Below are 25,600 nucleotides of genomic sequence, written 5' to 3'. Positions count from 1 at the left end.
CACACACACACACACACACACACACACACACACACACACACACACACGTTGCTGGTCTAAATGTGCAGCGTTTGAAATAAGTTGACCTGGGAACTCTGATTGACACTGTGGCTTCACTGTCCCTCAAGCTTTTTCTCTTCCCATGAGCAGTTTTCCTCTGAAGGAAGAATCTGAAGATTTCTAATGGCTTTCTCCGTGACTTACAGAGATGCAAGACTGAAAGCCATAGCTATCCTTGGGAAACAGGAAAGGCTAAGGAGGGGACATGACTAGGATGCAAGAGGGGACGGGAACTCATGTCTAAGCCATTGAGTAGGCACCCGCTTTGTTTCCATTCACCATTTCACTTCATCTTGTCCATGCCCCTGGGAGGTTTGTTCATCATCTCTGGTTCTGAGTGAGAAAATTCACATGGTCATTTGTAGTTAGGGTCTCCTGGCTATTTAGTGATGGCCCTGGCTTTACACTCTGGTTGGTCTGCTGCCAAAACCCTTGCTCTGAAGTCCTCAATTCTGCCCCTGCTAAAGCAGGGTCAAAGCCAACACACACACGGAGAATTTCTGCAGTCTTCCCAGCAGGCTCTGGTTTGGAGCTTTTTCTCTACACCACGGAGAAATTGCTGCGTTGAAGCGTGGGATTCAGGTAGACGTGAGGCATTATCACCCAGCTCCAAGCTGGCCCAAAGTGAAGCTCACTGTTCCAGCAGCAGCAAATGAACAGTGGCAGAGGCCCCAACTAATTCTGTAAATGCATGCATATATTCAGCCAGGGCTAACTATCTGGAAAATTAGCAGGCGCTGCAGGAAGGGCTGAGGCTGGCTCAAGGAAGGCCTCCCAAATGCAGAGCAGTAGAAGGGCGCTCCTGAGACTCCCACAAGCACAGAGCGCAGCTTGGCTGTCTAGGAAGACCCTACTGAGCTCTCACAATATACCTGGTTGCCTTTCTTCTCTGAGCAGTCCTCAGAGCCACAGGGACTCCTACTACTGGCACTTGCTGGTGTCTGTATCTCTGCTTTGCCTGGCACCACACTCACTTCGTTACGGAGCTGCAAATATATTTAAGAGCTATACACGTTAGTGCCTTTCCAAGAAGAAAGGGGCGGCACTTTCTCTCCTCTTTTCCTGGAGCAGAGGTCCACCCTTTTTCCTCATCCTGATCATCTCCAGACCTCCGACTGCCAACTGCCTGATTACCCGATGCAAATTAAGGCCACCTCCCTGGCTGGGATTGGCTGAAGAGCCTCATATGCAAATGAACTCACCAAGACTTTATCTGGTTTGAAAGAGTCAAAATGCTGCCCCAGAGAAGAGGGTGGAATTGGGGAGGGAGTGCGGTTCCCACACAATTTGAATAAAATATTCTCTGTCTTAAACATCAGGATTTGGATGGTTCAATAAGGAGAGGAGCTGAGAGAGAGAGAGTGAGTTCGAAAATGCCTCTTTCTTTCCCACAACTGACTAGAGTAGAAGTTGAGGGCCTCTTAGGCAGTGGCAGCTTTCTGTTATGGGTAAATGTCTAATTTATTGTGATGGCATAGAGTAGGGAGGACAGAGTAGCGGTGCTTGGGGGCTGACATGTGACCCTGTGCAGGTCTGCTTTCTCAGCTGGGCACCTCCTTCCCACCCAGCAACTCGGACAAGATCTCTGAGAGGGGTGGGAAGGAGGTGTGGTTTGATTCCCTGGGCAGTGCACTGACCTTTGAGAACCAGACATACAGCAGAATTGGGAGCAGAAAGGAAAGAAGGGCAAATGCAAACTTCAGTTAAAGCATGCTTATCTTCTAGGGTGGCCTTGTTAAGTAGAGGGGAGGGAACAAATGCTGCCTGATTTGTACTTATATTATTATTGTTGTTGTTGTTGTTGTTGTTTTCTGAGACAGGGTCTCTCTGTGTAGCCTTGGCTGTCCTGGACTCACTTTGTAGATCAGGCTGTTCTCAAACTCACAAAGATCCACCTGCCTCTGCCTTTTTGAGTGGTGGGATTACAGGTGTGCACTACTGCCACCTGGCTATTTTATTATTTTTTTGAAACAAAGGCTTCTTTTTTTATCTTCCTTCCTTCCTTCCTTCCTTCCTTCCTTCCTTCCTTCCTTCCTTCCTTCCTTCCTCTTTCTTTCTTTCTTTTTTTCTTTTTTCTTTCTTTCTCTCTCTCTTCCTTTCTCTCTCTCTTCCTTCCTTTCTTCTTTCTTTCTTTCTTTCTTTCTTTCTTTCTTTCTTTCTTTCTTTCTTTCTTTCTTTCTTTGTTTTTCAAGGCAGGGTTTCTCTGAATAACCATAGCTGTCCTGGAACTCACTCTGTAGACCAGGCTGGCCTCGAACTCAAAGTCTTCCTCTTTAAGTTCAAGGCTGGCCTCAAGCTGTGGTCTTCCTGGGTTTATAGGCATGTGCTACTATACCTGGATTTCTACGAAACTTTTTTAGTTTTTTGAGACAGTGTGTCTCTGTGTAGTCCTGGCTGTCCTGTAGATCAGGCTGTCCTTAAACTCAGAGATCTGCCTGCCTCTGCCTTCTGAGTGCTGGGATTAAAGACCTGTGTGCCACCATGCCCAAGTACACCTGGATTTCCATGGAACTTTAAGAAGACACATTTCTTTAATTCCAAAAGAAATTAAGGGTGGGGATGGGCAGGGCCCCCCACTCTGCTTCTAGTCCTTATCCTTGTTCAGTTTTATCCACTATGTCTGGGAGATGGACGGTGGCCATGAATGATGCAGAAGGTGAGCGACCCCAGAGCCACTGTGGGGAGATGAGGGAAAGGAAGCGATCTGTGCCTTCAGGCTTATGAATATTCTAATGGCTGTGTGTTTGGGAACCAGGAATTTGAAAGTCTGATGCCTGTTGTAATTACATATTCATCTTTGCTGTTTAGTTAAAGCCACGTATGTCACAGCAAGAAAAATGGTGACCTGTTATTAAAATCAGTCGTGGTTCCCCTGCAGATATCAAGATGAGTGGGGATGTAGCGGATTCCACGGATGCCCGCAGCACGTTCAGCCAGGTGGAGTCAGGTAAGATGTTCTCTTCTGGGCATTAGTGCTTAGGGGAAACTATGCAGCAATGTGGTGTCTCTTCTTGCTTAGTATTTCAAAGGTAAAAGCTGGATCTTAGGCCCCGAGAGACTCCTCTGGAGATATCGAGGAGGCATGGCTCTAAAGCCTTGGAATAATAAATATTGACCTTGATAGAATAAACCTCTGGAACCAGGAAGGAGCCAGATTCTTAGGAACAAAGGACAAAAAGTTAGTGAGGACAAAAAGTTAGTGAGGAGAGAGTCACTCTTACAGTGCTGGACATCCAGTCCAAGGCTTTGCACATGCTAGGCCAGGGGCCAGTCTTCGACCACCGTGTCTTGTGACATGCATGTGTGATAGGAATTAAAGAGCCTTGCCGAGACAGGAAAATGCCTTAGCACTGAGCCATAACCCTACTTTTTTTTTTTTCAAAGATTTATTTATTTGTTATGTATACAGTGTTCTGCCTGAATGTATACCTGCATGCCAGAAGAGGGCACCAGATCTCATTACAGATGGTTGTGAGCCACCATGTGGTTGCTGGGAATTGAATTCAGGACCTCTGGAAAAGCAGCCAGTGCTCTTAACCTCTGAGTCAAATCTCCAGTCTCACACTCCTACTCTTCACTTTTATTTTGAGTCAAGGATTTGCTAAAACTCACTATGAAATGCCTCAGCCTCCTGGACCAATTTTTAAAGAGACTTTTATTATTATTAATATTATTATTATTATTGCTATTACTATTATGGTGTGTTTATATGTGTGTATGAGTGGAGGTCAGAGGACAACTTTGAAGAGTTTCTTCTCCCTTTCTGTGGTTCTGGGGATGGAACTCAGGTCCCGTGTCTTGCACAGCAAGCACCTTTATCCACTGAACCATCGCTGTTGTGGTTCATGCTTTGATATCTGCACTAACATGGAAGCAACAGGCTGTATTGCCAGCTCCTGAGAGGACTTGTTTTTGGTAGATGCGGACTGGCATCTTCCCCTCCAGGCTCTGTTTTTCTTTAAGACATGGTTTCTCTGTGTAGCCCTGGCTGTCCTAAAACTGGATTTGTAAACCGGGCTGGCCTTGAACTCAGAGATTCACCTGCCTGTGCCTCTGCCTCTGAAATGCTGGGATTACAGGTATGAGCCACCACCATGCCCAGCTTCCATCCAAGGTTTTTCTTGGCTTTTTTTTTTTTTTTTTTTTTTCTGAAACAGAGTTTTCCTGTGTAGCCTTGGCTGTTCTAGGTCTCACTCTATAGACCAGGCTGGCCTCGAACTCAGCGATCTGCCTGCTTCTGCCTCTTGAGTGCTGGGATTAAAGGCATATGGCACCACTGCCCAGCTTCATCCAAGGTTCTTAAAAGTCTTTCTTAAGGAACTCAGCAGACAGGCCTGAATACAAGTATTAACTTTCTGATTGGTGTGTGTGGCTGGTATTAAGCTCAGAGAGGAAAGGATTAGTTCCTTTGACGTGACTTTGCCTTGTAAAGAAAAGAAAGGAGATAGGAAAGAATTGAGATATTTCTTTCTTCTCTCTTGTTGTCATCATAGCCAAGCCTCCGTTTGAAAATGCTCTCTAATTAAAAAGAACTTGAAGAAAGATAACTAGAAGATAACTTTAATAGCCTCCCAACAAGGCCCCAATTAGTGTTTCATCTGGAGACAGAAGTGAGAAGGGGGAGCGAATCTAATATCCTCTAAAACGAAAATCTTTTTCAACAGTTGTGGAACATTCTAGTTCTTGAAGCTAAAAGAGAGACATGAAAGTTGAGGAGGCCGATAGGGAAGGGCTTGTCTTCAGAATGTGCTTGCTACAGATTTTTCTGCTCTTCAGTTTAACATCAAAGCAGGGTCTACTTGTTTGGATAGCAACGCCTGTAGAGCTGCAGTCTTTATATTCTCCTTTGCATGGAACAGCTGGAGTGAACAGAGTGTGGACTAGTTGCACCCACTTTTCATGGTGTTGTTCACCCCATTATACTGGTGATTGGATTTAGGTACTTGTTTATCGTAACCAAGCACTCTACCACTGGGCTACATTCCTACCCTTTAAAAAAAAATTTTTTTTTTTTACTATTATTTTTATTTATTTGTTTTGACATAACGTCTTGCTAAGTTGTCTTTGAACTTGCTCTGTAGCCAAGGCTGGCCTCCGATTTACAATCCTTCTCTTGTCTCAGCCTCAGCTGGGATTACAGGCCTGTGTCATCAAGCCTGCCTTTGGACAGTTTGCTGGTGGCATACACATTACTAAGGTTGGTGGAGAAGGGTAATCATTAATATCCTTCAATCTTGAGGAGCTGAAATGTGTTCAGCTGAGGAGTGCTGGCGGGCTTGCCTCTACTCATGATGCTCTTCCCTAGAGAAAAATGGAGTCCAGAGCTGTGATACTGTTCTAGAGACACTGTTCCTTTCCTGGAACCATCTCCGTCCCCCAAGGCCCATTGGCCAGGACATAGTTGAGCAGTGTCCACATGGAAATGACCACTTTTATTGCGGGAATCTAGCCTTTGTTGTGAGTTATCCTGACCAAGTTGTAGATCATGTGAGGAGTCAGAATGAGCCACTCTGAACCCCTGATAATGAGCCTAGGAAGGTAGAGCTTCAACCATAGGAGGACACCAAGAAGTCCAATGTGTTCTGGGGTTGCCTGGGCAAATCCTAACCTCCTGTGGAGGACTGTGGAAGCTGTGAGCTAAGAGATTAAGGGAGAGAGAAGCAGGGATGAACCAGGACTGCCAGAATCCATCTTGCCATGCCGCCCACGTCGCCTGACTCTTTACCTCTTCAGTAGATAGACCTTTGAAGGGCATGGTTTCAAATCAAACAGACCTGGGATAAAAGCTGGCAAATGAGCCAGGAAGGATGCTGCTCTCCTGTAACCGACACTCAGGCTGAGACAAGAGCATTGACAGTTGGAGAGTTCAAGCCCAGTTCTGGGCCAGCCTGGGCTACACACTGAGTTCCCACCTCTCCCTCCACATGCCTACAAACAGAACCATTTACTAGTTATCTGATTTGATCATTTATCCTTTATACAAAGTGACAAAAGAAAATGAATGCTGTCTTAGAGGGTAGACTGACAACAAACGGAAACACCTAAGCCCATCACCACTGTCTTGGTTTTGTTTTGTTTATTTGTTTGAGACAAGGCCTCACTACATAACTCTGGCTAGTCCATAATTTGATATGTAGACCAGGCTGACCTTGAATTCACAGAGCTCCACCCTACTGCCTCTGTCTACTGAGTGCTGGGAATAAAGGCATGTGTCACCAAACAGCTACCACGTCTTTTTGCCCCACAAAAGGTGCAATTAAAAGTGCCTGGTGGCCAGCCAGATGTGGTGGCGTATGCCTGTAATCCCAGCACTCGGGGAGGCAGAGGCAGGCGGGTCTCTGGGAGTTCGAGGCCAGCCTGGTTTACAAAGAGAGTCCAGGACAGCCAAGGCTACACAGAGAAACCCTGTCTCGAAAAACAAAACAAAACAAAAAAATGCCTGGTGCCTGTAGAGGTCAGAAGAAGGTATCAAATCCCCTGGAGCTAGAGTTGTTGTAATGGTTGTATGTAATCTGTGATGTGGTTGCTGGGAATCAAACCTCATTCCTCTAGAAGAGCAAGGGTACTCAGCCACTGTGATTCTGTAAATCTGGGTCGTACTGGTAGGGGCTCTCGGGCCACAGGTGCCTGGGGTGCTCTTCACCTTCACCTGATCAAGCGCATCAGCTCCAGAATTTGGTTTTGCTCTGCTTACAAATGAAGAAAAGATTTTGTGTGGGTCCTCTACTCTTGGGAGATAGTGGTGTCTCCAACTTCTATGGAGTTTTCTTGTCCTTTTGTTTTCCCCTTCAGGGCTTTGTTCAGTGGTAGGATTAATGCTTAGGTGACCCTAAATTAATGGCAAGAAAAAAAAGTAGCTAATTAAAGTAACCAAACTTCCTGAAAAGTCATTCTGACTTTTTTTTTTTTTAAGCTGAGGAAAGGTTATTACCAGTTACAATAGTTACCAACTTAGTTTAATAGTTTCTTTTGAATTTTTAAAAGACACATTCATCTCCCCAGCAGCATGAGTTAATGGGTGCTTTGTCTCTGGGTTTTAAAGGAACTATAAGCAATGATGACCTAGAAAACCTGTGTCCCGGAGAGTGCCCACAGTATTGAGTGAAACCCCTAGGGCATTAGGGCCAGGAGCTGGGAAAGGGGGGCTGTCCTGTCCACTCTGAGTTGGTGGAGAATCCTTGGAGAGTTTTCTCAGACCTGCAGGGCAATCCACGACCCCCCACCCCATCCCCACAGCCACTCCTCGCCCCTATCCAGCTGAGAACAAAATGCTTGGGTCATCAGATTTCCTTTTTTGCTGGCAACCAAGGAAGACTCTGGAACCCCTATCTCCATGCCCCCCTATACTCTTTTTCTATAGGACTGAAGCCTATTTTCTCCAGCAGCAGCAACTGGCTTTTGGTTAATTCCTATTACCTCCTACCTGTTGCCGCTTTTCCTACACTCTATTTTATTTATTTTCGGTACTGGGGATTGAGCTGAGGGTCTCAGGCATCCTAAGCTCTCCCCCGGAACTTTAGCCCCAGTCGTGTGTGCACACCATCTGCAAATGCGTGCACATGGAGCCGGAGGACTAGCCACCTGTTTCCGATAGGATCTCTCACTGTTCTGCTTCATCAACTAGACCAGCTAGCCAGAAGTCCTTAGAATCCTCCTGTCTCCACATCTCCTCCAGCCCTGGGATTACAAGGGCATGCCACAGTGTTTATTACAGAGGTTCCAGGGATTGAAGTCAGGTCCCAAGGCTTATGTGGCAAGCACTTTACCAAGCCAACTGTCTGTCTATCTGTTTGTTTGTTTTTGAGGCAACCAGACTGGCCTGAAACTCATGTCACAGCTTGGCCTACTTCAGGCAGGCTCTGCGCCTTGGCCTCTCATTTTCTCTTCTTAACTGAGCAGCTGGATAAAATACAACTTTAATCATGTGTTAAACGCCCTCGGGCAAGGCAGGCATGGTGGCGCACACCTTTGATCCCAGCACTCGGGAGGCAGAGACAGGCACATCTCTGAGTTCTGTAACCTGGCCTACTGAGCAAGTTCCAGGACAGCCAGGGCTACAGAGACACAGAGAAACCCTGTCTCAGAAAACCAACAAAACACAAGAAAAAAAGACAAGGTTTCAGGAGGAAGGAAGGAAAAGCCCCTGGGGCGCATCCCCTCCTGCCCTCCAGCCATGCATAAAATTGTTATGGATATCATCTCATTTAACACTTACAATAAACCTAGAGATGATCAGCCCCGTTTTCTCCAAGGAGGAATTGAGGCAGAGAGTGAAAAACTAACTTGCCTAGAAGCAGGAATGAAGCTCACACTGTGACGTTATCAAGTTCTCGTCTCGGCTCTGCCGTGAGCTACCTGCATGTTTGGTTACCATTCCTTCTTCACGAAGGCAGGTTTAGGACCCGACGGTCTGGAAAGGCTGACCTCAGCTCTGCTCTTGGCATGCTTTCCCATCTATTTGCACGTCTCTCGGGTGCCTGTAGGTCTTCCCGGGAGGGGAGCACCTGCTCATAGCCCCCTCCTTCCAGCCAGCTTTGCTTTTGTGTGTCCCCCATTTTGTTCTGCATGGGCTCCCATCTTATTCTGACCTAGCTGTCAGTCCCACGACCCTTGTCTGTGACCTCCACTATGCAGCCCATGCTGGGCTGTGGAGTCCCTGCCCACCATGGAGCTTTTCTTCAAGGACAGGGATTCCTGGTACTGTGGCTAACAGTGGAACTGGAGTCCGTCAATGAGCTTTGACCACGTTCTGGAACATTGGCAGTGGGAGTGGGTGTCATTTCCCCGCTTTGCCGGTGGGGAAATTGAGGCTGCTGATGAGAAAGAATGTTAGCTGAGGTTCGCCAAGGTCTCTTACCCAGAACATGACAGGCCGAAGTTTGGACTTTCCTAGTGACTTTCTACTCATAGATGTTAGTGGGAAGATCAAAGGCTGCCCACCATGGAAAACCATAGACAGAGGACACCAGAGAGTGGTGCCATCACGGCAGATGTCTAAATCATGAAGGGCGGTCTTGAAGGACCAGAGGAAGATCGATCCAATCGAAGACAGAAAGCTCTGTCTGGAGCCAGAGTGCTTGCTGGGTGTCTTAATCAGGGCTTTTTACTACTGTGACAAAATATCATGACCAAAGGGCAAATTGGGGAGGAAAGGGCTTATTTGGCTTACACTTCCCTGTTACTATTCATCACTGAAGGAAGTCAGGACAGGAACTCAAACAGGGCAGGAACTTGGAGGCAGGAGCTGACGCAGAGGCCATGGAGGGGTGCTGCTTACTGCCGTGCTTCCCATGGCTTGCTCGGCCAGCCCAGGGATGGCCCCACCCATGGTGGTCTGGGCCTGCTCTCACCCATCACTAATTAAGAAAATGCCTGAAGGTGGATCTTATGGTGGCATTTTCTCAATTGAGGTCCCCTCCTTTCCGATAACTCTAGCTGTGTCAAGTTAGACTAAAACCAGCCAGCACAAAGGGGGATGAGAGGGAAAGAGCAGGGTCGGCTGCTCCTGCTGGTGAGCATTGCAGGGTCTAGCCTGAACCACCCCCCCCCCACACACACACATACACACACACATACACACACACACACACCTCCTTTCCAAACCAGTCTTCATCTCACTAGAGGGGAGGGAGGGTAGCTTTGTCATTCATTCCTCCAAGTTGAGACATCCTTGTCTTATCTATGAGACTGAATGACTAACATCTGTCTGCAGTCTAGAACCACCCAGAAAACTCAGTTGTCTGGGGATCAAAGAACGTCCAGTATGGCTTTAAATGTGATGGGCATGTCTGTCCAGGGGAGGGCCAGCGAGGCATAGAGAAGTCAGCGGCTTCCAGTGGCTTTTGAATGAAAGTAGTGATGACAAGGACTAACTCCCTCTTCTTGGGATAAGGGTCTGCTTCTTCCTGGGAATCACACAGACATCTACCCTCAAGTTTTCTGGGAACTAAGCTGAGGATTGCCACAGGAAATGAGGGTCTGGGGAAGAGATTGTGGGAGATGAGGGTGGTTTGCAGTTCATATTTTAATAAAGTGCTCGTCCAAAGGCTGGAAGGACAGGACAGAAACCGTGAGGTACTTGGGGTTCTTGCGAGACTCTGGGATGGTATATGAAGAGGCTCTTCTTGACACCTGTTCTAAGGAGACTCGTGTGTGAGCGCATGTGCACAAACGCCCTGCGCGCTTATGACTAAATGAGAGTGGGTGTGAACGCCCCTTGAAAAGGACACACCATGGAGAAAAGACTGTCCATCATAGGTCGGTAATTAGGAAACGTACTATTATTGAGAGACATGGGACTTCGGTTTCCTTGTGGTGATGGAAGATCTGCACAAACAAAGCAATGAGAAAGCTGAGCTGGTCTCTAGGCCTGAGCCTCAGTCTGTCCCAGTCTGTCCTTCACCTCTGTGGATGTTCCCCCTTCCCCACCCCTGCACAGGTTACTGCAAAACCAGGACGGATTCTGAGATTCCTATCTGTGCCTCCACGTGCCCTTTGTAAACATTCAAAACCATCCTTGGAAAATGAAGAGGCCTGTTAATGAGAGTACCATTCTCCTTGTTTTTCATTTGTTTTCCATCCTTAAGAAAAGCCAAACCCACCTGGTGATGATGGTGGTGGTGGTGGCGCACACCTTTAATCCCAGCACTCGGGGGCAGAGGCAGGCGGATCTTTGAGTTCAAGGCCTGGTCTATGGAGCAAGTTCCAGGACATCTGGGGATACACAGAGAAACTCAGTCTTGAAAAAAAAAGAAAGGAAGAAAAAGAAAGGAAGAAAAAGAAAGGAAGAAAAGAAAGAAAGAAAGAAAGAAAGAAAGAAAGAAAGAAAGAAAGAAAAGAAAAGAAAAGAAAAGAAAAGCCAACCTCGTATTTCCCTTTCCCTCGGCTCCTTGTTTAGATAGAAATTGATTCCCCAGTGTCTGGAAGGCCTTACTATCCCTCACCTACAACCCTTGTGCGGTAATCTCTTGTTTGGACTAAATCCAGAGTGGTGGGGCCTATTTCTGTTTCTGTGACAGGGAAAAGAGAAAGTAGCAGCTCACTATCCAGGATTCCGGCTGTGGCTCTCTTTGCTGAAGGTCTCAGGAGAGTGGCCACAGTGCCTGCCTGCCTCCAGCCCTTGGAGAATTATAGCAAAAAGAACAGCCGCTACCTAACTGTGGCTTCCCACCCCATCCCACAGGGTAGCCAAGCCTTAGACCAGCCATGAGCCCCTGGTGGTCCTACCTACACCACTGTCTTTTCCTCTTGGAGGTCTGTGACCTTCTTCCTTTCCAGCCTCACGTGCTGGGTCAGATTGAGGGGCACATAGCAGGGCATGAGCGAGCTGTCTTTACCGTCTGGCTTTTCTTCTTTGCCTCTGAATATATTCCTGTTTCCCAAGCAATCCCAGACAAAGGACCATGTTTTTCCAGTCTGTCCCAGTATCCAGTCCTGCTGTGTGTGTTGGCATTGTGTGAGGTACTGAGGTCTGACCTAAGACCACTTTCAGCAACATCCAAACAGCTCTACACCCAGGTCAAAGGGAAGACCCTTGGTGTGCTAGCGGCGTCTAAGATTTTACTCTTGTAGTTTGTACCAGATCTCATACCTTGTTGCAAGTTTGCAGACCAGCCTTGGCTCATGGGCCACACTCAGAAATGCACGGCCTCAGGACACTGTGTGTTTTGAAGATTTTTTTGCCTATGTCTTCCTGGAGCAGTGGGTACACCAGAACATGGGCACATCTTCCTTTAGCCTTGCTCCAGAGCTGGTAGGGGTGGGTGGGTGATGACGGGGCTCCAGTAGGAGACAGGCCCCAGTATATTCACGAAATGCATAGTACCTTGCCTCCAGCACAGGGAGAGTGGGTGCTGAGCAGTGTGAGGACCCTAGGCCGCTGCAGCACCCTGGGCCTTCACCCTTTACCAAGATCCCCTCCTCAAGAAAGATGAAAATGGACAGCAGAGACGGAAGATGAGTGTCAAGCTAGCACCTGCTGATGGCCCCATTTCTAAGCCATTTGCTGTGTAAAGGGGCAGTGCCAAGGAAAGAACAGAAAAGGATGAGGAGGCCCAGCTCCTCCCTCATTCCCTTTCCCAACAGCCTCCGGTTTGGGGGCACAGGGACAGATTCGTAACTGAGTGTTCGTAAAGGGGAGCTACATGAAGCCGTCTAACCTGGGACTAAATTTTAAGCCTTCCCATAAGAGTCTAAGTGGACAGGGTAGAGCAGGGCAGGGTTGAAATATGAACAAGATCCTCTAAGGTGCCAGCTTGTATATTTAGGAACTTCAGCCACCAGCAGTTCAGTGTGTCCTCCTGAGTTCTCCAGGGACCAGTGAGCTCACTGGTGGTGGTGGGGGGGGTCATGAGCTTAAGGGCAGGGCCTTTGTGCCAAGACAGGTGCCTGGGAAACAGAGCTGTGGGCATCTCCCAAAAACGCACCAGTGAAACACTGTTGTTGACTCAAACAATAATAGGCGCTCATTTGCATGGTATTTTACATACAGGTTCCATGCAGGCCTTTCATCTACCACTGCACCACTGGAGCCTCCCGACATCTCCTCTCTCCTGAGTCCATTTCTGGGGGTTTCACTGTGTCCCCTAGAATCTATAACCTCCTCACACCCCATACATACACTCAGTCACCTACCCCATCTGGCTTATCCTGGAAACAACAGCGGTTGGCCTTGCCTGGGTGTGCCTGGTCTAGGCTTGCTCTACAGCAGGTGGCTTGGCAGGTCTGACCCGGCAGGTGACCTCAGGTACTGGATGTGCCATCTGCCTGCTGTCAGTCAGGTACCAACAAGGACCCCAGCAATGGGGCTTGTCCACTCCCCAACCTTGTCCAGGCTGGGAAGAGAAGAGAAAAAGTCAAACCTGGGAGCCCAGAAAGGGTACAGAGAGGAGAGGAAACTGGGTGGTTGCTATGACGATGGGGTCCTGATCATGATTTGCATAGGGTGATGATTTCCATACTGCAGAGTGTATTTCCATATCCCTGCCTCAAAGCCTGTTGGGATGGGGAGGGGGAGAAAGGAGAGGTCATTTGAAATTCAAATGAAACTGATTAATTTTTTTTTTTTTTTTTAAGGAGGGAAGCCTTGACAAAAGGGGTTAAGCTGGCTGGCAAATGTTGGCTCAAGGGCTCAAAGTTATCAAAAGGAGGCTCCCCAATGCTACACAATGCTAGCTAACTTCCTGGCATCCCATCTCCCCAGACCCTAGAGAAATGCCGGTGGAAGCTGTGACTACCTAACCAGAAGACAGACTAGGTCTCTGTCCCCTCTTGGTGACCTGAGGATATTTGAGCTCATTGGTCAGGACCACTGAATTGTAGTTTTAGCTTCTGACTTTCCTTCTTCTGATGGCTTCAGGACTGGTCATGGCTGGGTTTTTTATTGTCGGAGAAACAGTCTCTGTAGTTCGTTTGCCCAAGGAGATGACAGGACAGCTGAATTCTGGACTCATCTTTCCCACTACCCCACCTAAATAGGCAATGTCCCTCTTTGAGGCTGCATTTGTGCCTCAGGTAAAGAATGGTGACATTGAACTCTCTCTGGCTATGGTCAGCTCCATCCCCCTGGGATGGCGTGCACATCCCAGTGTTCTCTTGGCTCTTTGAATGATGTGACTGGCATAGACAGGGCTGTGCTGCTCTCTTAGCCTACTCTGACCTTAGGGTCATTAGTTGAAGGCTTAGTACAGATTGCTCATTATTTAAAGGCTTTTTGTTCATTTTTCTCACCTATAAAATAGGGTTAATAATAGTAGCTACCTCATAGAGCTTCTGTGAGGATCAAAGTTTGTTTGTAAGACACTTAGGCCAATGACCACCAGTTAATAATGCCATTTGTTAGTGTATACATCCCTGGAGGACAGCATGTTTATGTACTGGATGCGGTGACCTAATAAGCCAATCCTCTATTAGATGCAAGAAGTCAATTTCCTGGTCAGGCTGGTCTCCAGGACACCAGAGATAGAACCATGCTCCAGTTTCTGCTAAGTGGACACATGCACACACATACACACACACACACACACACACACACACACACACACACACACACACACTCATGGGATCTGTATTGTGTCTTCATCTCTCAGGAAGCAAGGGCAAGAAGAAGAGAGGGATCTGAGGAAAAAGCCCTCTCCCACCTGAGAGAGGTGGGGGGGAGTCAACAAGACAAAGCGCTATTTAAAATTCTAGAAAATCTAAAGCTTCACTCCTTTGCCCACTTGAGTTACTGCAGCCACTCCAAATGGAATCTCGGTTGGCGGCAATCTGGTGGCATTTGGACAGTCAGCCGCTTGCCTCACTGGAACTTACTGTCCTTACCTATATAGTGCAAGCCTAGGACTTAGAGTCTGTCTCAGAGCTTGCTAATTATCCAAGGCTGGCCTTGAACTCTTGATCCCGTTACCTCTACTCCCAAAATGCTGGGATCACAGGCATGTGCTGCCCAGCAGGCTTCAGGCTTGACCTCATGAACATTTACACGGAGAGCGCATATCACATAGCTCAATAGGCCGTGTCTATTGAAGTCTGTGAATTCTGAGAAATGAGTGTTTTCAATTATGAAAGACCCCGAGTCCATGCACTAAGATTCTGGAAGGAACTTTAGGAAGTCATCCAGTCCTAAAGTAGTGAGTAGCTCCTTTTAGAAGTGCTGGTTCTGGGTCAGGAGTGGTGGTGCAATCCTATAATCCCAGCACTTGGGAGGCAGAGGCAGGGGGCTCTTGAGGGAGTTTGAGGTCAGCCTGGTCTACAAAGCGAGTCCAGGACAGTCAAGACTACTACCGAGAAACCCTGTCTTGAAAAAAACCAAAAAAAAAAAAGTGCTGGTTCTCACCATCAATGGCTGTGTTAGTGAGTACTGTCCTGGGCACACTGTAGGACACAGAGAGGACAGACATCAGGGCTTTATGCTCCCTCTATGGTCTAATAAAAATTGTTGTCTATGTGCTACATTAAGAAGTTGGTATTGAGCCAGGCACGGTGGTGCACCCCTGTAATCTCAGCACTAGGGGAGGCAGAGGCAGGTGGGTCTCTGTGAGTTCAAGGCCAGCCTGGTCTACAAAGTGAGTCCAGGACAGCCAGGGATACATAGAGAAACCTTGTCTCAAAAAAATAAAAATAATAAATAAATAAATAGTCCCTATTGGGTTTGAATAGAATAGGGCTCTTATTTCACAGAGCATATTTAACTGCCTTTGAAGAAAGATTTTATTGTTTCTCCAGGGTCAGTGGACTCTGAGTGGAGATTCTGAGGAGAAATCTCCGATGGTTGGGTCCTACTTCCTTGCATCAATAACCCTTGACACTTTCTGAGTCCAGGATGCTCCTTCATCTTGGCCATTTGGGCTCCCTCTATTGATGATTTCAGCACCAGTGTTTCAGCAAGAAGAGAACCAGGGTAATGCATGGGAGCTCCAAAAGCCCCATCCATAGCCCAGATGGAGAAGGAATGGGGGTTCTATTTCCTAAGGTATCAGAAACTATGATGAGGTGGATTTTCTTTATCAATGAACGACATGACAAATTGCAGTGAGAAGCAGAGTCCAGCAAATCTCCTTTGTGAATATGGCATCACCTCAGGCTCTTCACCCTTTTGAGAAAGGAACTGGTGAGCAGACTTCAGTTTTGGAGATAGGATCTTACTAGGCCAAGGCTGGCCTTGAACATCTGATCCTCCCATCTCTACCTTCAGCATGCTATGCTGCTAGGTTTGCACCACAACACATGCCCAGCAGGCTTCAGGCTTGACCTTTTGAACACTCACATAGGGACTGCATATCACATAGCTCAACAGGCCGTGTCTATTGAAGTCTGTGAGTTCTGCTCTAAGTGTAGACTAGAGAACTGGACGTTTAAATTATGAAAAAAAAAAAAAAAAAAAAAACCACAACGAAAACCCGAGTCCACACACTGAGTTTTTGGAGGAAACTTGAGAGGTTATCCAGCTTCTTTTAGAAGTGCTGGTTCGAGACCACCAGTGGCTGTGGCATGGTATTGACTTTAGGGAAAAGGATAACGGTGCTAGACTTCACTAGTAAGTGCTGTCCTGGGCACAGCATACACGGCTATGGGCATGTGTAGAACTTTTCGTCACCATCTACACCCTGACTGGATGGACCAGGGATTCTCAGCTGGTGAAAAAATCAAACCTCACACCTCCTAACCCCTAAGACAGTGCTCTTTGCACAGTTGATCTTGGATCCTCCTGGGTCCTGCTCTTTAAGCAGCTTCAAAAGTTGTCCTTACGTTCTTCCTAGGCATTTCTTCCTAAAGAGAAGGTGGTAGGAATGTCTCTAGAAACATCTGTTTTTATTATTTTTAATTGTGTGTGTGTGTGTGTGTGTGTGAGAGAGAGAGAGAGAGAGAGAGAGAGAGAGAGAGAGAGCACGTTCATGTAAATTCAGGGCCCCTCAGAGGGTGAAGGTGTCAGATCCCCCCTGGAACTGGAGTCACAGGGGTTTGTAAGCGACTTCATGTGGGTCCTGAGAAGTGAAGTCCAGTCCTCTAACGGATCAAGAAGTGCTCTTAAGTATTGAACCATCTCTCCGGCTCGCTAGAAACTTCATTTTCTTATCAAAGGGAGACTGAAGGCTAGGGTGATGAACATTTGCAATAAATCCAATGTAAAGCAATCTTGAAAAGAACCCTACAGCCCATTTACATGGTCTCAAAACAGAACCTTGAAAAGGAGGCCATAGTTCCTAGTTTACTGGTAGAATCTTTACTACTACTATGACTTATTATTATTATTATTATTATCATTATTATTATTATTTTGGTTTTAAGAGGGTTTCTCTGAGTAGCCTTGACTGTCCTGGACTCGCTTTGTAAAACCAGGCTGGCCTTGAGCTCACAGAGATTTGCCTGCATCTGCCTCCCAGAGTTCTGGGATCACAGGCATGGGCTACCACGCTCAGCTACTATTGTTTATTTATTTTTTTATGTGCATGAATACGTGTGTATGTGTCACTATAACTTTCCAACTTTCATAATTGCTAGCTTAAGAGATACCAGTAGGTTATTGAATTGTTCTGAAGTGTCCCTGGGTGTCCTACTGGGTTGTACTGGAGAGGAGAGCTGCTGAGAACCATTCAGAAATGGGAGGGGCCCAGTCTCTGCTGGTGCTCCTTGCATTGTTTACCAGGAAGAAGTGAAAAATCCTGCTGGAACAGTTCTTGGTTTGGGCTTCCACCTCTCTCACCCAGAGAATTGTTCCCCAGGCAAAATCACATCCCATTGCTGCCAAAGCCATGCAAAGCAGGAGGCCCATCAGTCTGGGTGTCAGCTCTCTTAGTTCAGAGATGGGAGAGCCTTCTTCAGCACCCAACTCCTGGTGTTGGGGAGGCCTGGCCAGGCAGCTCAGCTCACTTGCTGGTCAAGTGTTCATCAGAGGCCAAGGGGATGAGTGCTAGAAGGAGGAGCTGCCCCAGAACTCATACCACCTACATTCTGACCCTTGGGTTTCTTCTCGTCTGTAGGGTATTATGACCACCCTGGGACTTGAGAATTCAGTATGCCTTTTGCCCTGTTTAGTTCACTTATAGTCTATATGCTAGTATGCTTCTCATTCAACTTCAATGATTTCAACTGTAGCCTCTGCCCTCTTACTCTGTTGAGAGTCTCTTGGTAGAGATGAGATTAGGTAGCAGATAGGGCCAAACCAGTGCTAGAGCTGAGAAAGCTAAGCTGAGCCTTGGATGAATGCTCAGACATTCTGTGGGCTTGTGCTATTGACAATGGAATTGTGCTGGATGGGAAGTCACCACAGTAAGGTTGGAGACCTGCAGCTTGGGTCTTCCCTTGGGGATCGTTCCCAGCACATACCAACACTTTAAACCCTCAGTCACTGTGTGTGCAGTGACCCCTCAGCCAACCCAGCAGACTCTCGTTGGGGTTTATAGGCTGTCTCCTGAGTGGGCAGGGCTGTAAATCTACTCATGACCCGCATGGGTTGCTGGGATTTCAGAGTAGTTGGGAAAATGCTTCCGGGATGTTTGAGACTCAGCTTCCAAATTCGTAAAATGAAATAGGTAAGGAGCCTCAGCTTCCCTAAAGCGGAAAAGTCTACCTGGTCAATCCCCTGGGATCCTGGCAGGCCCAAGAGCCAAGGTTCCACTGAGTTTACCTCACCCCTTGCTTTCTCTCTGTGGAGCCCTCCTGGCCCAGAGATTCATAAAGACCCATAAAAGCTAAGACCCAAGAAGCTTGCAGAGGTTCCAGAAGGTGGCCCTTCCAGTTAAACATAGGTGCCACCTGCTCATCCCTAAGGTCACAAATAGGAGATTCTGAACAAGCTTTGGAAGCCCTTTCTGCCCTGCCCTCTCCTTCCTCCCTTCATTAGTCTTCAGTTTGTGTGTAGAACAAACTAGAAGAGGGCAGGTGACCTTTATTGCTTCTGAAGAGGCACAGGAAGGACCAGGCAGAGGGGAAGAAATGGACCTGATAACTTTTAATCAACTGCATCAAATCCTGGCACTTTAGAGACTGGGAGAATTTTAGAGATTGATGAATCGGTCTCTGCTTTAGTGTTCCCAGGGCCATGGAAACTGCAGGCTCCCTGGTGGACAATTCCAGAGGAGTGCCCCTTGACTTAAGGTGAAGCCTGCTTTCCCACAAGCCCTAGAGCCCACTGTTCCTCTCTTTCAAAGAGTTCAGCTAAGCTCGCTTCTCTTCCACACCAGACTTTGGGGAAGATAGGCAAGATAGGCGATTCCATCATCTGCTATATACAAATGATGGTGCAGTAGCTTTCAGATTTCCCCTCACTGATCTTTTTTTCAATTTTTACCTTAAAAGTTTTCAGTCATATCATATAGACAAGAGAAAAATAAAAATTACCTAGAATTACCTCATTTCAGCCAGGAAGTGGTGTCGCACACCTTTGGTCCTAATACTCAGAGAGGCAGAGGCAGATGGATCTCTATGAGTTCAGGACAGCCAAGGCTACACGGAGAAACCCTGTCTTAGAAAGGAAAAAAATTAATTATCTCATCTTTCTGTCTCATTCTTTGTCTCTTTGTCTCCGTCTCGCTCTTTCTCTCTCTGTCTCCCTCTTTCTGTGTCTTTGAATTGTCTCACATAGACCAAGCTGATCTCAGACTTGCTACGTAGCTGAGAATGACCTTAATTTCCCGATCTTCATGTAGCCATGTCTCGAGTGCTGAAACCACAGCCCTTTACCACCATACCTAGCTCATCTGTATTTATTATTATTATTTTAATTTTTAAATGTATTTTTACCTTCTAAATACTCATTTTTTGATATTGTTTTCACGTTATGTTTATTGATTTGGGAGGGGATGCCCATCTTGCCATTTGTGTGGAGGTCAGAAGACGACTTGCAGGAGTCAGTCCTTTCTCCGTGTGCGTCCTGGGGATTAAGCTTACGTCATCAAGCCCACAGATGCACGCCACTGCATTTATCACAGACGCACTCCGCTGCATACGGCCCTTTACGTGGCTTTGAGGGCTGGACTCAAGTTGTCAGGCTTGTTTGGCTTATGATTTTGTCCGCTGAGTCATCTCCCAAACCCCTCTTTCCCCTCTGACTGACCCGGAATTCACTCTGTAAGCCAGGCTGACCTGAACTCAGAGGTCTGCCTGCCTCTATCTCCTGAATGCTGGCACTAAGGACACATGCCGCCACGTCTGGCTTCCTGAGCCCATTTTTACGAATATTATCAAGCAAGGTATGGTCATAGTGAAACACAGAGCTCAAAGGGTTAACCAATGAGGTGTAGTTCGGCTTACCCCTTATCCTGAACAACAGGCTTTTCAGCATGTAAAGCCCCCAATCGTCAGAAATGGGAACAGTGGTTCACCACACAGCTTTGAGCTGTGCTTGGTGACCCGCACCTGAAATAACGGCGTTTGAGGTCAGAGGCAGGAGGATTGCCACAAATTGGAGGCCAGCCTGATTTATCTACTTTTTACTTCCTGTGCCTGAGGTTGCTTCGGCCACTTGTTTCTGCCTTGTCTGCTTTAGCTTTATTTACTTCTGTAATCTTTTTTTTTATTGTGCATCCTTTCAAAAACACAAAAAAGCAGAGGTTGATACAATCAGCTCCCCCTGTACTCACTAGTCACCCTCAGCTGCTGTCAAATTTCTGCCTTTTCTGCTTGCAAATTATAGACATAACTATCAGCTCAAAATGCGGGAGTGGTTGCGTCTCTAAAACATAAAGACATTTCCCTTTTAAGCACAATTATCATTATCACACTTAACAAAACTAATTCCTCATTTTCATTCTCTCGGCAGTTTTGATGGTCAAGTATCTTAAAATATGCCACTTGAGGTTTTAATTACCAGGGGTATCAGCTGTTATTATCTCTATTCTTGGTTCCAGTTTGACACTGGCTGTTAGGATTGTTGACAAAAGTCTTTATCAGGATCTGCATTGTTGTGGCAATTGTAAAAATGGGATGTAACTGTGCAATTTGACTGCTTTCGCTGACTATCCACTCTGAATAGAAAAGCAGATTTCCAGTTTGTTTATTAAAACAATTTCCGAATTAGAGCAAACCTTTGGTTTACTAATTTTAAAATGATTGACTGATTGAATGCTGGTGTGTGTGTTGGGGGGGTGTTGGGGGAGGGGTGCTGGGGGGGGGTACTGGTGTGTGTGTTGGGGGGGTGCTGGGGAGTATTGGGGGGTGCTGGGGGGTGCTGGGGAAAGGGGACTTACACACTCCACATTTCCCTAAACGATGTAGGAAGTAGGAAGACAACTCTCTGGAGTTGCTTCTCACCTTTTATCCTGTTGAGGCGGCCTCTCTATTCTTTCTGCCTCTGTGCTTCCATACTCCAGGCTAGTTGACCTTCAAGCTTCCCACCAATTCTCCTGTCTCCACCTCCCATCTTTCAGAGAGTGCTGGGATTGCAGACCTTGCCGCCGCCACCACATCTAGCTTTTTAGATTTAAGGAACTTAACTCAGATTGTCAGGCTTAAACAGAAAGTGCTTTTACTTCCTGAGATATTGCCCTAGTCCTGAAGAGAGAGAGAAAGAGAAAGAGAGGGAGAGGGAGAGGGAGAGAGAGTTAAAAATTCATAACATAATAGCTGGGCATGGTGGCACACGTCTGTAATACCAGCACTCAGAGAGGCAGAGGTAGACAGATCTCTGTGAGTTCTACAAAAAAATTTCAGAGAAACCCTGTCTTGGAAAAAAAACCACAAAAAATCATAACATAAACTATTTCTAAATATATAGTTCCATCTCCCCATCTTTGAGTTATGCCATTGACTATTTTAAACTGTGAAAACGCATGCTCTGTCTTCCATTTACTACCTGTCTTGTTTGTTTTGGCTTTCTGTTAAAGCCTACCAAAATGTTTCCTAATGCCAATGCTGTCACCTGCTTTTTGTATTGTTTGAATCACTTCCAAATTCAATCGGCATCTACCCTATTTACTTGCCTAATCTCTTTATTAAAGTCTAATGGTCATTTCTATTGCATCAAACACTGTTGGATCAAGAATTTAATTTTATTGTATAGAAATCAAAATTCTTGTCTTCACTTGTTCTCTAAGGCCATGTGACCTTGGGAAGGAGTTTTCTCTTTTGATATTCGAATGTGCTTTGCCCTATTTTTCTGAAAGTGACAGAAGAGGAAGCCGGCACTTAGAAATGGAAATGGTTCCTGTGCATGTGTTCAGGTGTGGCAGTCTTGAAGATTCTTTGTCCAGATAGGCTAGTTTTAGGAACAGTCTCAGTAACTCGGACTACTTAGAGACAGTTATCCAACACATGCCACATGCCAGCTCCTGTGTTTAGGCACTCAGGGTCCAGACATGAAGATTATAATAGACCTCAACTCTTGGAGCTTATGCCTTCATGAGGGAAACTAAAGCACAAACCATTGGCTCTAAAAACCGTAGTACAGCCAGGCATGGCTGTTACACACCTGTAATCCTAGCACATGGGAGACTCAGGTAGGAGGATCACGAGTTTAAGGGCGGCCTGGACTCTATAATAAGACCCTGCCTCAAACAACAACAACAAACAACCCACAAAATAACAGGGCTGGGGTTGTAGTGTGTTCAGTGGAGTGCTTGCCTGGAGTACATGAAGCCTTGGGTTCCATCCTCAGCACAGCATAAACCAGGCATGGTGGGAAGTAGAGGCAGGAAGATGAGCTGTTCAAGATCACCTCCAGCTATATACCAAGTTCAAGCCCACCCTGGGATACATTAGACCCTGTCCTTGTGTAAACACAATCAAGCAAACAAACAAATAAATAAAAATGAACAATATAGCATGCACCATAAGAAATGTAAATGAAGCTGGGCACAGTGCACGGAGGGAGGCAGATCGTTGTGAGTTCATGCCAGCCTGGTTTGCAAATCGGGTCCAGGACAGCCAAGACTGCATAGAGAAACCCTGTCTCAAAACCAAAAAAAAAAAAAAAAAAAAAAAGAAAGAAAGAAAGAAAAAGAAAAAGAAAGAAATGTGAACAAAAGGCAAGAAACTGCAGGAGGAGAAATTACACCCCTGCGGATGTGACACTTGATTGGGGGCTGAAGGATAATCATATGCTTCCTAAGTAGAGAAGGGTGCCCCAGCCAGCATGTGCAAAGTCTGTAACACAGGTGCCACCTGTGGGGGCATGGCCCAGGACAAACCAGTACTTCCCAAAGGAAAGAGAGCAGTCTCCAGCTTTCTCTCACCCAGGCAGTTGTATGTCTGGGAAGGAGAAGATGCTATGCTTCCTTGTTTAACATTGAGAAGCCCAGGCTTCAGCTGGTCCCTGTTTTGACCCGGAAGTTCGCACAGCTTGGGGCCTGGACCACAGTGCTTTTGATAAAAGTTTAGGGTTCCTTCAGACTTTGCTGCTGTGCCCCACACCTGCAAGGGATGGGCAGCATCTCAGGAAGAGTCTGGTAACTGGACTTAGCACGTCACCATCACCTCCTCCCTCCTCTGTGAAAGGGAGCCAGGAACAACCCATCAGTCATCCTAATCTGGGGCACTGGGGCAGCAGCCGAGCCCCAAGGAGCCAGATCACAGTCTCAAGTTCACAGCTGCCACTTGCCAGGCCTTCCTGGAGGCTGGGAGGGGAGAGCTGCCAGGTCGAACAAGTCCAGAAGACTCTGGGAGGGAAACTGGGGCTAGTACAGGAGCAAAGGGAAGGATGAGGCAGCTTCAGATCCGGAGAGGTGGGCCACGGTGACCATCAGACACAGCCGTAGCATCTTGTTTCAGCCTAGATTTCCACATGCTCCTAGCACCTTCTCCCAGCCCGAAGGCCAAACAGGAAGCCCTGTCTCTGAATTGCTTGCCTCCCTGCCTTGTTGGGGAATCAGAATAAAAACAGGAACCATAGGTAGCACTCACTCTGAGCAACTGAGTCCTTTCTAAGTACCTACAGGCTTAGCTATATCTACTTCTATCTTGGACTACTCAGAGCCAGAGCTCAGTCTCAAGGGAGACCCTGACTGGCCCCATTCTTCCAGATTAGCCGTTCAGGCAGCCCTGGAGATCAGGGGAACTAGATAGACAGAAATCTCAACACAAGGCCAGAGACATTTGCCTCTTCATCATGGTGGTCTGTGCCCAGAGTTTTTCTGTTTGGTTTTGATTTTTTTTGAGACAGGGTTTCTCTGGGTAGCCTTGGCTGTCCTGGACTGGCTTTGTAGACCAGGCTCTCTTTGAACTCACAGAGATCCACCTGCCTCTGCCTCCCAGAATGCTGCGATTACAGGTGTTCACCATCGCACTTGGCTGTTTATGCCCAGATTTATAGCTGGCACCTGCAGTGTGTTCAGTAAATATTTGTCAGATTGACAACTTTGTTTTTGTTTTGTTTTTTTGTTTTGGTTTGAGTATTTTTTTTTTTTTTGCCAACTCCTTATTAATGTGTGTATATGTGTGGATCTAACTCTGGGCTTATTGGGCTTGGCAGCAAGGACCTTTACTTAATGAGCTGTCTCATAGGCTCTCTTCTGCCAAATTATCAACACTCTCTTCTTCCTCTTCCTCCTCTTCTATTTTCTTTTTAATTTTATGTGTATGAATGTATACCACACAAGTGCCCAGGGCAGTGGTTCTAAACCATCCTAATGCTGCAACCCTTTAATATCGTGTGACCCCCAACCATAAAATTATTTTGTTGCTATGTCATAACTGTAATTTTTGCTACTGTTATGAATTGTACTGTAGATACCTGTGTTTTTGAATGGTATTAGGTGACCCCTGTGAAGAGATCCTTTGACTCCAGAGAGTTATGACCCACAGGTCGAGAAGCTCTGGCCTAGGGGTTAAAGGTGGTTGTGGGCCACAGTGTAGTGATGGGAATAGTCCTTTACAAAAGCAACAAATCCTCAGTCTCTGAGCAGAGTCTCTCCAGCCCTCTCTTTTGCCAAATCTAAAATAAAACTCCATAGGCCAACTTTAAAATGTGACTAAAGGATTTAAATAACAAAAAAACAAAACAAAAAAACCCAAAAGTAATTTTCCCTTTTAGTCCACCTCCACAAGCCCAGCGCTTAGTACACGGACGCTGTGACTTTAGCGCCCTGTGGATTTATGTACGCTCCTAGTTGCTCTCATCTTCTGATACAGGCTATTTTGTACCTCGACCTATTCCTCCCTCTGTGAATCCCCGGGCCCTTCATTCTCTACTCTGTCTTCTAGCCCAGGTACCCTCAGAGATGGCTGACAAATGTGTGGGAAGGCGCTGTCCTCCAGGCTGAAGGGATAAGTTAAGATGCTGGGCAAGTCACTTCGGTCCCATCCAGCCAAGCCTCAGGCATTTCTCAAGCTTTTGATTTGTGCTAAGTTCTCAGGAAACTCACAGAAAGCTGTGTAGAAAGCAATGTATGTCTCATGGCCAGCAGTAAGAGCTCTGAGTTCCCAAGGGGAGAGAGACTGAGGGTCTGCAGGGGAACGGTGTGATGAGGGGGTGTATTACAGTGTGGACCTGTCTGAGGTTCTGTATGAACAGACTCGGGGGGCCTGGGAGGGAGGGGGCATTCCCAGGAGACAGAGCAAAAAGGTGCAGAAAGGAGGCAAACGGGGATTAGACGCCATGCTAGATTGTGACCACAGTTCTGAGTTCATTCGCCCATAAACTCATTCACTTAATCAGTATCTTGAGATTCTGTCATATGCTAAGCCCAGTGCCAGGTTATATGTGAACGGTGTTTTTTAAAGGGTTTTATTACATTTATTACATTCATAAGGGATGTGTGCATGTGCCAACCGGGGCGTTTTGTGGAGGTCAGGGGACAACATGTTCTTTTTGTTTTTGTAAAGATTTATTTTTATAGCTGGGCATGGTGGCACATGCCTGTAATCCCAGCACTCTGGAATGCAGAGGCAGGCAGATCTCTGTGGGTTCAAGGCCAGCCTGGTCTACAAAGCGAGTCCAGGACAGTCAAGTGTACACAGAGAAACCATGTCTCTAAAAAAACAACAAAAACAAAAAGATTTATTTTTATTTGTATATGTGTGTATATGTGTATAGATATATGTGTGTGTAGTGTGTGTATGACTGTGTGTGTGTGTGTGTGTGTGTGTGTGTGTGTGTGTGTGTGTGTGT

At 46.6% G+C, this 25,600-nt stretch overlaps 1 protein-coding gene across 1 annotated transcript in view; it reads left to right on the top strand.

The window, feature by feature from the left end:
• Pou2f3 (POU class 2 homeobox 3) overlaps positions 1-25,600 on the top strand; it is an 82,861-nt gene that overhangs the window by 3,874 nt on the left and 53,387 nt on the right. Inside the window, exon 2 of the mRNA XM_055622248.1 lies at positions 2,939-3,007. Within this exon, the coding sequence (XP_055478223.1) occupies positions 2,939-3,007 (69 nt within the window). The remainder of the gene's footprint in view (positions 1-2,938; positions 3,008-25,600) is intronic.

This window comes from Psammomys obesus, unplaced genomic scaffold, assembly GCF_907164565.1.
Source record: "Psammomys obesus unplaced genomic scaffold, mPsaObe1.curated_primary_1811, whole genome shotgun sequence".
Classification (NCBI taxonomy): domain Eukaryota; kingdom Metazoa; phylum Chordata; class Mammalia; order Rodentia; family Muridae; genus Psammomys; species Psammomys obesus.
The sequence above is the reverse complement of the archived record's forward strand: the minus strand, read 5'-3'. Positions and strand labels throughout refer to the sequence as shown.